This window comes from Gorilla gorilla, chromosome 13 (genome assembly GCF_029281585.2).
Source record: "Gorilla gorilla gorilla isolate KB3781 chromosome 13, NHGRI_mGorGor1-v2.1_pri, whole genome shotgun sequence".
In the NCBI taxonomy this organism is placed as follows: Eukaryota; Metazoa; Chordata; class Mammalia; order Primates; family Hominidae; genus Gorilla; species Gorilla gorilla.
The window spans coordinates 49855723-49870429 of record NC_073237.2 but is presented as its reverse complement, the minus strand read 5'-3'; the positions used below and the strand labels follow the sequence as shown (position 1 = coordinate 49870429).

General features: G+C 39.0%; 1 protein-coding gene across 4 annotated transcripts in view; it reads right to left on the bottom strand.

The window, feature by feature from the left end:
- The window catches only part of ZDHHC21 (zDHHC palmitoyltransferase 21), a 131255-nt gene that overhangs the window by 19851 nt on the left and 96697 nt on the right, over positions 1–14707 (bottom strand). For 3 of the 4 annotated variants that reach the window (XM_063696372.1, XM_063696371.1, XM_063696373.1), the window contains one exon: positions 7229–13621. The exons of the other annotated variant lie outside the window; for it this stretch is intronic. In XM_063696372.1, the coding sequence (XP_063552442.1) occupies positions 13502–13621 (120 nt within the window). In that variant the 3' untranslated portion in view covers positions 7229–13501. Of the gene's footprint in view, positions 1–7228; positions 13622–14707 lie in introns of those variants that run through there. 4 annotated transcript variants of the gene reach the window in all.

Sequence of the window (14707 nt, the reverse complement as noted above, 5' to 3'; positions counted from 1 at the left end):
ACAGGCGTGAGCCACCGCGCCCGGCCTGACATTGTATTTTTCATTCATCTTCTTTAGAAGAACTGCCTTAGAAATCTCCCTCATGTTGATTTTGAATACTTTTCATTTTCTCCATATCTTCTGAAAATACAGATTTGCATATTAACACAGCATATACACCCTTTGACTTGCATGCAGTTTGCCATTTGACACTGCAAAATGGGATTGAATTGATCTTGTCTCTTGATGAGAGTTTTACTGAAAGATTTCCTGTGAGATTTCGCTGCCCATTCTTTCTGCCTGGTCCAGCTCACTCGCTTCTTAATCCTTTGCTTTCTTGATTTCCCGAGTGTCAAGCCCTTCCTGTTCACAATCACTCCAAAATCAAACTTGCTCTTAAATTTTTTGTTCTGATTTCAACTTCCTTGACTATCTGTCACATTTCTTAATGTTAGTCATTCCTTTTTTTACTTCCTTACCTCCTTTAAGAGCCCCTTATCATCTGCCGGCACTCTAAATATAGAAATGCTCAAAAGTTGTGCCTTGTCTTTTTTCTTTATATGCCTGCTTCCTTGATAGCCTAAGCTACTATCACCTTCCTCTGACTGCCTCCCTTAACTGTATATTTGGTTGCATTTTAATAAGTGGCTTCACCTCAAAGTGCCTTATTCCAAAAGGAGATCATTATCTCCTCACCTAAATTAACTCATAATCCTAAATTTCCTATTTTCATTGGTGACAACACAATTTTTTTAGGGATCTAGGCTCAAACGTAAATTATATTTGATATCTCGTTCTTTCTGGCCCTGAACATCCAGACAGTTGTGAGGTATTGCTAATTCTATATGGCAGTATTATCTGAATTTTCCCCTTCTACATTTTCCACACTGGTTTATATTTTCCTTCTATCTCAAGGATCATTACAATGAGCTCCTCTTAGTCTCAGTGTTGCCTGCCACAAGAATCTTCCTTAAGTTGTGGCTTCATGCCGGTGCCTGCTCACATCATTCATGGGTTTGGGGATCAACCTGCTCCACTTGCTGCACCTGCACCGGCACACACCACTGTGAGATGCTGAGTAGAGGCCTGTGCTGCCCACTACTGCCAGTGTTTATGCATGTCATCCAGGGGTCTGGGGATCAACCTGCACCCTGCCCACCTGTGTGCAACATTTGGGGGCTGAGGACCTCCTTGCCCCACCATGGCCACAGCTGCCAGTGACTGCGTGTGTCATCTGGGTCCAGAAAGCAAGCTTGCCCTGCCCACTACCACTGACACCTATGCCTGAGTGCACTGTCCAGGGGCCTGGGGATTGATCTTCCCTGCCCACTACAGCTGATGCCTGCACAAACCATCAGGGGAGTCTGAAGACACCCTCCCAACGCTGCCACCAGCACATATGTGTGTTGTCTGGGGACCTGGAAATGGACCTGCTCCATCCACCACTGCCAGCACCCATGTGCACCATCCAGGGGCCTGAGAACAGGCTCACTCCACCCACTACAACCAGCACCCAAGTGCACTATCCAGTCTCCTAGAGATTGATCCACCCCATCTGCCACCACTGGTGCTCATGCATACGATCTGGGGACTTGAAGACAGGCCTACTCTGCCCACCATCACCAACAAGGGTACCCGAGGATTAGCTCACCTGGCACCTTTGTCCCTAGCACAGCCTCACCATAGTATCCATAAATAATTGCAGTCTAGACCACTGAGGAACTCATAGGACCACTGATGCTGATTACAGCCAGGGAAATCATACAGAGACTGCTGTGTCCACTCAGAGTCAAAGCCAAAGCACCCAACCAAACCAACACTATATATATATATATATATAGTGTTGACTTTATATACATATATATATATATATGAAAAACTCTCTCCCTACAAAAGACTGCCACACCAGATACACAGATTTCATGTAATGACACACACACACAAACACACAAAACATGTAAAAAGCAAGGAAACATAAAACCTCCAAAAGAACTCACTAAGTCTCCAGTAACAGATCTGAAAGAAAAGGAAATTTGTGAAATGCCCAGAAAAGAATTCAAAATAATGATATTAAGGAAGATTAGTGAGATACAAGAGAACACAAGTAAACAATACCAAAAAATCAGAAAAACAATTCATGATCTGAATGAGAAATTATACAAAGAGGCAGATATCATAGAAAAGAACCAGACAGAAATCCTGGAACTGAACAACTGAATGAATAAAATAAAAAATACAATTGAGTGCTTCAACAATAGACTAGATCAAGCAGAAGAAAGAATGTCTGAACTTGAAGACAGGTCTTTTGAAGAACACAGTCAGACAGGAAAAAAAAAAAAAACAAGGAAAGCCAAAATTGACATATGGGACCCTATAAGGCAAAGAAATATTTGAATTCTGAGAGTTCTAGAAGGAGAAGAGGTGGCCAAAGGCACAGAAAACATATTTAATAAAATAATAGCTAAAAATTTCTCAAATCTTTTGAGAGATATAGATATTCAGATACAGAAAGCTAAAGAATCCCTAAATAGGTTCAATCCAAAAAGGCCTTCTCCAAAGCACATTATAGTCAAACTGTCAAAACAGTTTGACAACAGACAAAGAGAAGATTCTGAAAACAGGAAGAGATAAGCATGAAGTCACATATAAGGGAGTCCTCATCATACTAACAGTAGATTTCTCAGCAGAAACTTTACAGGCCAGAAGAAAATGGGATGATGTTTTCACAGTGTTGAAAGAAAAAACTGTCGGCCATAAAGTTTCTCAGACAAGCAAACTGAGGAATTCATTATGACTAGAATTACCCTACAAGAAATGCTTAAGGGAGTCCTATATCTGGAAGTGAAAGATGATCTTTACCATCACAAAAACACATGAACATATAAAACTCACTGGTAGGGCAGACACACAAATGAGAAATAGAAGGGAGTCAAACTTTACCACTACAGAAAACCACCAAACTGCAATGATAAACACATGAGAAGAAGAAAGGAACAAAGGATACACAAAACACCCAGAAAACATTTAATAAAATGACAGGAATACATCCTCGTATCAATAATAGCCTTGAATGAAAACAGATTAAATTCCCCACTTAGGAGATACCGACAGATTAAATTCCCTACTTAGAAGGCATCCCAACTATATGCTGCCTACACGAACACTCACTTCACTTGTAAAGATACATATAGACTGCGAGTGAAAGGACTGATAAAGATATTTCATGCAAATGGAATCCACAAGCCAGCAAAAGTAGCTATACTTATATCAGATAAAACAGGCTTCAAGTCAAAACCCATAAAAAGTGACAAAGAAGTTTATTATATAATGATAATGGTATCAATTTAATACAACAATTTTAAATATATATGTACGCAAGCCAGAGCACCCAGATATACAAAGCAAGTATTATTAGACCTAAAGGGAGCAATAGATGCTAATATAATAATAGTTGGGAAATTCAACACCTCACTGTCAGCGTCGGACTGATAATCTAGACGAAAATCAACAAAATAACACTGGATTTAAACTGCACTTTAGACCAAATGGACTTAACAGATATTTACAGAACATTTCATCCAATAGTGGCAGGAAACACATTCTTCTCACAAACACATGGAACATTCTCTAGATCACACTTGGGCACAAAACAAGCATCAAAAAATTTTTAAAAATCAAAATCATATCAACTATTTGTTTGTTTGTTTGTTTGAGACAGAGTCTTGCTCTGTCGCCCAGGCTTGAGCACAGTGGCGAGATCCTGGCTCACTGCAACCTCCGCCTCCCGGGCTCAGGTGATTCTCCTGCCTCAGTCTCCTGAGTAACTGGGATTACAGGCATGCACCACCATGCCCAGCTAATTTTTGTATTTTTAGTAGAGATGGGGTATCACCATGTTGTCCAGGCTGGTCTTGAACTCCTGACCTCAGGTGATCTGCCCACCTCAGCCTCCCAAAGTGCTAGGATTACAGGCGTGAGCCACTGTGCTCGGCCCAAGTATTTTCATGCACTACAATGAAACAAAAGTAAAAATCAATAACAAGAGGAACTTTGGAAACTGTACAAATACATGAAGATTAAACAACATGGCTCTGAATGACCACTGGGTCAAAGAAGAAATTAAGGGGGAATCAAAAAGGCTGAAACAAATGAAAATGAAAACACAACATAACAAAGCCTACAGGATACAGCAAAAGCAGTCCTAAGAGAGAAGTTTATAGCAATGAATTCCTACATCAAAAAAGTAGAAAGGTTTCAAATAAACAACCTAGCAATTTCAAATAAATAACCTTAAAGAACTAGAAAAGCAAGAACAAGCCAAACCCAAAGTTAGGAGAAGAAAAGAAATAATAAAGATTACTGCAGGAATAAATGAAATGGAGACTTAAAAACAATACAAAGGATTAACAAAACAAAAAGTTGGCTATTTGAAAAGATGAACAAACTTGAAAGACCACTAGCTAGACTGACCAGGAAAAGAGAGAAAACATAAATCATAAATGAAATCATATATGAAAAATGAGGCATTGAAATACAAATGATCAGTAGAGACTATCATAAGCAACTATTAATACACACTAACAAATTGGAAAACCTAGAGGAAAAGGATAAGTTCCTGGGCACATACAACCTACCAAGATTGAATCAGGAAGAAACACAATATCTGAATAGATCAATAATACAGAATGAGATGGAGTCACAATAAAAAGTCTTCCCACAAAGAAAGCCCAGGACGGAATGGCTTTACTGCTGAATTCTACCAAACTTGCAAAGAAGAATACCAATTCTTCTCAAAGTATTTCAAAAGGTGAAGGTAAGAGAATTCTTCCTAACTCATTCTACGGAGCCAGAATTATCCTGACACCAAAACCAGAGAAAGACACAACAAAAAAAGAAAACTACAGGCCAACGTGCCTGGTGAACATAAATGCAAAACTCCTCAACAAAATACAAGCAAGCCAAATCCAACAACTCATCAGAAAGATAATACATCATGAACAAGTGGAATTTATTTCAGAGATACAAGTATGGTTCAACATACATAAATCAATGAATGTGATACAGCACATCAACAGAATGAATGTCCAAAACCACATGATCATATCAATAGATACAGAAAAAGTATTTGATAAAATTTAACATTACCTCATAATAAAAATTTTCAAAAATTAGGCATAGAAGGAACATAACTCAACATAATAAAGGACATATATGGCAAACCAACAGCTAACATCATACTGAATGGGCAGAAACTGACAGCCTTTCCCCTAAGAACTGGAAAAAGACAAGTAAGTTTACTTTCAACACTTTTTTTTTTTTTTTTTTGAGACAGAGTCTAGCTCTGTCGCCCAGGCTGGAGTGCTGTGGCGTGTTCTCGGCTCACTGCAACCTCCAGCTCCTGGGTTCAAGCGATTCTCCTGCCTCAGCCTCCCAAGTAGCTGGGATTACAGGTGCTCGCCACCACACCCAACTAATTTTTCTATTTTTAGTATAGATGGGGTTTTCACTGTGTTGGCCAGGCTGGTTTCAAACTCTTGACCTCATGATCCACCCGCCTCAGCCTCCCAAAGTGCTGGGATTACAGGCGTGAGACACAGCACCCAGCCTCCCCACTCTTATTCAATATACTACTGGAAGTCCTAGCCAGGGCAATCAGGCAAGAGAAAGAAATAAAAGGCATCCACACTGGAAAAGAAGGAAACTGCCCCTCTTTGCAGACAACATGATCTTATATAGAGAAAAACATAAAGACTTTACCAAAAAACTCTTAGAACTGATAAACGAATTCAGTAAAGTTACAGAATACAAAATCAACACATAAAAATCAGTAGCATTTACATAAACCAAACACAAACTGGCTGAAAATGACATGAAGCTGTCCCATCTACAACAGTTACTCCCCACCCCCAAAATACCTAGGAATGAATTCAAACAAGGAGGTGAAAAACTTCTACAATGGAAAGTACAAAACACTGATACAAGAAATTGAAGAGGACAAAAACATGCAAAGACATCTCGTGCTCATGGATTGGAAGAATTAATATTGTTAAAATGACCACGTTACCCAAAGCAATGTACAGATTCAATGCAATCCCTAACAAAATAACAATGACATTCTTCAGAGAAATAGAAAAACAATCCTAAAATTTGCACAGAACCACAAAGACCCCAAATAGCCAAAGCAATCCTGAGCAAAAAGAACAAAGCTGCAGGCATCAACTATCTGACTTCAAAATATACTACAAAGCTATAGTAACCAAAACAGCATGGTATTAGTATAAAAATGAACACAGGCCAATGAACGAGAATAGAGAATGCAGAAATAAATCCAGGCATTTACACTCAACGGATTTTTGACCAAGGTACCATGAACATACATTGGGGAAATTACAGCTTCTCCAATAAATGGTTCTGGGAATTGCGTACTAATATGCAGAAGAATAAAACTAGATCCCCAGCTCTCACCATATACAAAAGCCATTAAATTGAACTAAAAGAATTAAAGACTTAAATGTAAGACCTGAAACTATAAAACTACTAGAAGAACACATTTGGGAAATGCTTCAGGACACTGGCCTAGGCAAAGATTTTATAGCCACTCTTTAAAAGCACAGGGAACAAAAACAAAAATATACAAATGGGACTATGTTAAACTAAAAAGCTTCTGCAAAGCAAAGGAGACAATCACAGATTGAAGAGTGGAGTTGTCGAATGGGAGAAAATATTTACAAACATTCATCCAACAAGGGACTAATATACAGAATATAGAAAGAACTCAAACAACTCAACAGCAAATAACCAAATAATCACATTAAGAAGTGTGATTATGTCAAAGGATTTGAATAAATATTTATCAAAAGAAAACATACAAATGGCCAGCAGGTATATGAAAAAATGCTCAACATCCTAATCATTAAGGAAATAAAAATCAAAACTGTAGTGAGACATCATCTCACCTCAGAATGGCTACCATCAAAGAGACAAAAACTAATGAAGGCTGATGAGGATGTGGAGAAAAGGGAACTCGTATACACTGTTAGTGGGAATGTAAATTAGTACAGCCATTGTGGAAAACAGTATAGAGGTGTCTCACAAAACTGATCCAGCAATGCCACTCCTGTGCATTTTTTTCAAGGAAAATAAGTATATCAAACAAATACCTGCACTTTCATGTTTACTATAGCATTATTCACAATATCCATTACATGGAATCAACCTAAGTGTCCATAAATGAATGAATAAAGAAAATATGGTGTGTATACATACACAATGGAACACTAAAATGAAATCCTGTCATTTGCAGCAAGATGAATGGATCTGGAGATCATTACATTAAGTAAAACAAGCCAGGCACAGGAAGACAAATATTGTATGTTCTCACTCATATGTGGGAGCTAAAAAAGTTGATCTCATGGAGGTAGAGAGTAGAATAATGGATACTAGAAGCTGAGAAGAATGAGCAAAAAGGGATGAAGAGAGGTTAAAGGATACAAACATACAGTCAGATGGAAGAACTCAGTTCTAGTGTTAGACAGCACAGTAGGCTGACTATAGTTAATAATAATTTATTGTATATTTCAAAATAGCTAGAAGAGTTGAAATGTTCCCATCACAAAAATATATGTTTGAGGTGATGAATATGCTAATTATCCCAATTTAATCATTACATATTGCATGCATGTATTAAAACATCACTTGTACCCTGTGAATATGAACAATGATTATGTATCAATTTTTAAAATTGTTGAAAGTGTGGCCTTGACCATGACACATTCCTTGCTCAAAAACATTCAATGGCTCCCCATTCTCCAACAATGTAGGAGCTAATACTTCAGACTTGCACAGAAGCACACATAGCTTTCTAGACTCATGTCCCAACACCCTAGGTACACCTCATATTGTGGTAAATTAACACTAGCATGTTTTTGTTTCTGTACTATCCATGTCTTCTCATTTTGCTAATCCTCTTCCATTCATCTGAAATATCCTTCCTGGTTTTGTCTATTTCTGGAAATCTTATTCATCCTATTAGGTCCAGCTCACTTTCTTCATAAGCCTTTCCTGACCCCACTGGACCACACATCTGCCATTTTTCCTATTTTGTTGCCTATTCTGCCTTTTACTATTGCATTTGTGTGCTTTATTGATCAGAAGTGTATCATCAGAAGATGGGAGATTGATTCCCAGTCTAACTGACATACTTAGGGCAAGGCCATAACCCCTTTGAGCCTTGGTTTCTTCATTAATTAGATACATATAATATTTTAGTATAACAGTGATTAAGATTTGGGGATCTGGAGGCAGATAGACTTGGATGTGAGTTTTAACTTTTGCACTGCAATAATGCTTGTAGTGGCCTTATCTATAAAATGGAGATGTGAAAATGATCTACCAGCTACGCTAAGGGTTAAATGAGACAATGTGGAAAACTCTTAGCATAGTGCCTGGCACATGGTAAATGGTTACTAAATATTGCCATCACTAGGATTGTCATTAATTCCTTCAAAAGATTATGATAAACATGTGAAGTAGGACAAAAGCACTCCGATAGCATCAAGGTCCCTACAAACATAGGTTATGATCAACTCTGTAAACGTCGGCTGGAATACAGGATAGGGCAGCAGTTACGGGATCTGTATTCAAATCAGAATGCAGAATGTAGACATGCATGCTGCTATAAACCACAATAGACTGTGTAAATATAAAACACCATCATTAGGTCAGACTCTGTTCCATCTTTATCTTTGAATCTTCTGAGATGGTATGGCACAGTGGAAAGAGGAGAGCCTGGGATTTTATAAATGCCAGAGCAACAAACTCTGAGTCTCAGGGTTTTTATCTGTAAACTACAGCTAACCACATCCATTGCAGATATTAAACAGGGTGATTATGAAATTCTTACAATAGTATTTGGCATAAAGCAGCTGCTCCATAAAGGTTAGATTTATTTCCCTTATTTCCTCCCTTTACCAAAAGTGCCTCACATCTAGTACGTATTTAACAAATATTTGTTGAAGCTAATTAAACTTAAAAAATACTAAGAGTATTTGCCTAGAATAAGTGTATTTGTCACAGGAGGATTGGTGCCTTGTCTACTATCAGACTGACTCCTGGAGAAGCCAAAGTAGTCCCTAAGACTTATTTTTTATTTTTAAATAAATTGTATTGATTTGAAAATAAAAACATTTTATAAAATCTGGGTTGTATAAGAAAGCTTGTTTTTTGAAGAAGAGACATAAATCACAGCAAGAATTAAAAGGAAACAATATACTGGCACTCCAGAGTAGCTCCAAAGGCTCTTGCTATGTAATGGCCAGATGTAGAGCAAGGAAATTTTCTCTGTTTTTCTATGTGAATCCAGCAAAACAAACCTCAAAGCAAATGTTCTTTCCTCTACAGGCAAATCATAACAATGTATTGAGAGATTGCTGCATCCTAAGTGTTTCACATGTGATAATTCATCTAATCCCCAAACTGCCGCACGAGGTAAATACTACCATCCCCATATCAGAGATTATGAAAATAAGGCACAGAGAGTTTAAGTGTATTGTCCAGGGTCACACAGCTAATAAGTGGCAGAGCCAGGTTTGGAATCTTAGTTCTAGAGAACCTTCTCGTAACTGTTACGTACAAAGGATATATTTAGTGACATATTTTAGAAAGCACTAATGTAGTGGTTACACTGACCATAGCTGAACATCTCAAATGTTATGGATTGATATATGGATGCAAATTCCCACTTGACATCAAGCCCTACTGAATCAAATTCTCCTGGTGAGGTCTGGCTGTGGGTACTTTCAGAAGCGTCAGTGGAAATGATGTAAGGGTGGAGGAGAATGGCCCTAAAGCTTGGCACGCTGAGGCTAGAGTGAGAAGAGTCTGTGGCCACAATATATCTCTGAAGGTGGTTCTGAGAGTCCCATTTCCTCTTGCGGGCTTCCCCTAGAAACCTGAAGGCATCTGAAATCTAGACCAACTTACCACATGCCCGCTTCCTCTCAATGTGCAATAGTCAGGCGCTCTGCAGCACTTGTAAGGGACTGAAGTCACAGTGCAGAGTAAAAGGCCACCTTGGGCACTCTTATTATGCTCACATAAACCTTCTACTAGTGCTTGTACCAGCCAAAAAGGCCATGCCAGGTCCCTGAGAAATTCGCAGAATTCAGAAACTGACTATAGATGCTGTAAGGTGTACTTCTACAGAGGGGCTGCCACCAAACAATCCCCCTCCTTGACTGTCTTTTCAGCTAGATGGCTCTGAGTGCTTTTCTGCTGGTTTGGGTGCTTTTTTCTCAGGGGGTGGGGAGCAAAACTGGAAACGGTACTCATTTCTATATTGCTGCTTGCTGCTACAAAGAGGCAAAGTTGAGGGTAACTGCCAACAGCTTCCCCTTTCTCTTCTTTTTGTTCACTGCATCTGTCTGGACCAATGCACAAGGAAAAAAGGCAGCCAGAAGGGCCCTCCAAAGTTACTCTGATTTAAAGCTGATAAAGGATGTTTTCCACAGCTTAAGAGAAAAATACATTATAAAGTACCTAAGCAATTAAACAAATGTTATTTGTAAACATCTGCCGTCCAGCACTGTTGCCTGTGTTCAAACAAAGCCTCACAGTCTCTTTGGCAAACCAGAGAGAGAAAAGCTGGGTGCCATTCGCTGAATGAACTCTTCCAGATTACAATTCTGTGGCCTGGGGGAATTAATTCAAATCCACACTGGGAAATTAATTCCCAGAGAGGCAGTTAGTCCCTAAAAGAACAACCAAAGAAACAAGGACCTAGAATAAAGTTGGCAGTAATTCAACAAACATTTTATTAACCTCTACTAAACCATATTTATTATTTATGGCCAAATCACAGAATCCTGAAGTTAGAGACTCCAAGGAGAAAATGACACTCCTGGCTGAGAATGACTTCTGTCTCACAGCGCCAGTGCATCTTCTCCAGTTCCTCCAATTGATACCTGCGAAGATGCACCTAAAGATGGAAACTCAGTCGTATCAACGCCCAAAATACATAATCTGGGGGGAAAACACCACTAGTAACTCAAAAGGCAGACTCCAGGTTTGAATTCTGGCTCTACTACAGAATAGCCGGTGACCTTAATTTTCTTACCTGGAAAATAGAGATAATAAGGGATGATTTCATAGTCCTGAGGATTTGAGGAGGTAATGCCTGTAAGGCTCTCAGTACCATGCATGGCATTTAATAAGAAGTCAGTAAATGTCAGCTACTAGTAGTATAGTTTCATGGTTGTTGTTGTTAGTATAAAACAGGATTTTCCCCATTGTCCTGGAATTGCAGCAAATGCATAAACTGATGGCACAAAATGTTCTAGGTTTACGGCAGGGTGCCGGTTTCCGTCTTCCCCAACTCCAACCCCAGCCATCCTATTAAAATAAAGGAAAAACTGGCAAAGATGTGTTGCCTGTGAGTGAATATTCATAAGAAGAGTCTATAACCTCCCTTTTCCCATGGGGGAGGATACCTGATGCTTCTCCTCAAAGCTAAGGGAGAAAGACCCTAAAAGAAATTCTAGCTAAGTTCTGTAGGTTCACCAAACCCTCACTTTTCATTAACCAAGAGATTAATGATCATCTATCCTCTGAAAGCTGGTAAGGCACCAGGCCTGTTGAGTATGTGTTGTATTGTTTGGTCTTGGAGAAATGAGTGAGGAAGAGATGGTGGAGTTGAGAGAGCTGGCTGAGAAGCTGCTTACATTTCCATTGTTTTCATAGAAAGAATAAAATTTCCATGAGCTGGGTGGATACCACCTAGGGGTGGCTGAACATTTTTCATTTCACCTATACTTCAATAAACAGCCTCACCTACCATGCAAAAGCATCCCAGCTACAAGATGTTGCCGGGTAGACTGTCTTTCACTGGAGTCAAAGGAGAGGAAAGAGGTCAAGTGGAAGCCTGATCCCTCAAATCAAGGGATCTGCAGAGGAGAGTATCTTTTGTCTCTCCCAGCGTTCTCCAGAGAGATGACTAAAGAGCCAGTAAGAGGAAACTAACCACACAGAAGATGTCAACAGTCAGCTGGTGCCGGTTAGAGAAGCAGAAACAACCAATAGGGAAGAACCTGGCTCTTGTCCTTTGGCCTCTTCCTCTTTCCTACTTGAATCTCTGCATGAGAAAGCAGCTCTGGAGTTTCAACTCTAGCCTGACTTAGGTGTAGGAGTGAAATAGGGCTTTGAATTGTACAAAAGATTAAAGTTAGGCCGGGCGCGGTGGCTCATGCCTGTAATCCCAGCACTTTGGGAGGCCAAGGCGGGTGGATCACCTATGGTCAGGAGTTCGAGACCAGCCTGGCCAACATGGTGAAACCCCTTCTCTACTAAAAACACAAAAATTAGCTGGGCGTGGTGGTAGGTGCCTGTAATCCCAACTACTCGGGAGGGTGAGGCAGGAGAATCTCTTGAACCCGGGAGGCGGAGGTTGCAGTGAGCCAAGATTGCGCCACTGCACTCCAGCCTGGGCGACAAGAGCGAAACTCTGTCTCAAAAAAAAAAAAAAAAAAAGATTAAAATTAAACATGAGCAAGGCTTAACTATCAGAATAAATGTTTTGATAAAGAAAAGTGACTGAAAAACATTACAGAATCTAAGCAAAATGTCATTAAGGGAGCCATCATCCAGTAGCGCAAATGGGAGTTAACAGGGCACATTTACTTACAAAAAAAGCTTTATATCTTTGCTCCAGTGGGTTGAGATTCCTCAATAAAGTATAGATGATGATGGTGGTGGTAATGATGATGATGATTAGTTATAAGGCTGACGGAACAAGATCTTTTAAAAAGTATCTACAGAGGCTTCAATTCACAATCAACTCTGGCTTTATTTCATGCAACAGAAGCAGCCTGAGAAAAAGCATAAAGGATTCCATATGTTTCCACAATGAGCCCACTGACTCAGATGATCAAGCCGATATCAATGAGGAAAACGGGGTACCATCCCTCGTGATCCATGAGAAATTGCTCTATAAAAACAAATTTATCCTATAGTAGTCCTCCTCATCATCCTCTTGCAACCAAGCAGGTAATACAATGAAAATACAAAAAAAAAAATTATGGCTCATAAATTAGAGAAGAAGCTGTGATGCTGTATGACATCTGCAGCACACATTCATAAAGCACTGGGGTAGGAGTCAATGAATGAGCCTCAACAGAAGTGCTCTCTAGTCATTGTACTTCTCCATGCCCTCTCTTGGCTCAAACTGCCAGAGATAAAGACATAATGAAGAAAAGGAGAGGCAACTGCAACTGCATTACTGTTTGAAAAGTAATGGAGGCTCCTGTAACAATGAAAGAATTGGAGAAAATGTATGAAACCACCATTCTCACACATTGGCTGACAGGTGGTATAGTACTACTATAATCCCTGAAAAAAAGGAAAATAAATGAGGTGACTCCTGAAATTCCCTTAGATTTCTGCTTGCAGTCACGTGGTAGACCATTGTATAAGAGGGGAATCCAAGCAGAGTAGTAGTCTCACTGAATTGAAGACACGGAGGCTGGAGTTTTCAGGGCACATAACCACAAAGGAAGGTATCCTGCAGAGCAAAAGTTTCAGAAATCTTCATGAGATCTCCAAGACTGTTGTTGGATACAGAGCCACACTTGAGTAGGATGAGACTGCAAGGCTGAACAAAAAAAAATTACTGGGAAATTGGGAGCTGAACAATTTTCAGAGTTCACACAGGGTTGGAGACATTCAAATTGAACACATGCCTTAGTTCCAGGATAAACCTAAAACTAGGTTTTATTATACTTGAAGTAGCATAGCCTTTTCAACAAAAGTTAAAAACAAGTCTCAGAATGATCAAGCTGATTTGCAAGTAATTCAACTATCAAAACAAAGTCCAATACTTTTAAAGGAAAGTGCAAAAGCAGTCACTCCAAAATGCTAAATTAAAACAATCCAGCATCCAACTAAACTTTACTAAATATGGGAAGAAGCAAGGATATGTGACCATGATGAGGAAGAAAGTTAGTCAATAAAAACAGATGCAAAAATGACAGATGATGGAATTAACAGACAAGGAGCTTAAAACACAGCTGTTATAACCATGTTTAAGTATTTAAAGAAAAACATGTATATAATTAAAAGAGAAATGAATGATATAAAGAAAAACTAAATATGACTTCTGGAGATGAAAAATACAATATCTAAAATGAAAATTTCACGGTTAGCAGCAGGGTTAGCAGCAGATTAGACACTGCAGAGGAAAAGAGAGTGAACATGAAACATAGAAACTATTCAAACAAAAGGACAGGCAGAAAAAAAGCCTTGAAAAATATGAACTGAGTCTTAGTAAGCTAGGTGACAATACTAAGTCATATTACATGTGTTTAGGAGTAAGGAATTGGACAAAATATTTGAAGTTATAACGACCAAAGTTTTCCAAATCTGATGAAAATAATAGACTCAAATTTAAACTCAAGTAGATAATCACAATGAAAACCACACCAAGACACATCATACTTAAACTACTAAAAACCAGAGATAATGGGACTATTTCTAAAATGGAGAAAAATGACATATTGAATAAAAGAAAAAAATTTCACAGACTTCTCACCAGAAAATATAAATACCAGAAAATAATAGAATGGAAGGGGCTGAATGTGGGGAGGGGACAAACTCCACCAACCTCAAATTCTATATTCAACAAAAATATGCTTCAGAAATGAGGGTGAAAGAAAAATTTTTCAGACAAACAGATGCTGAG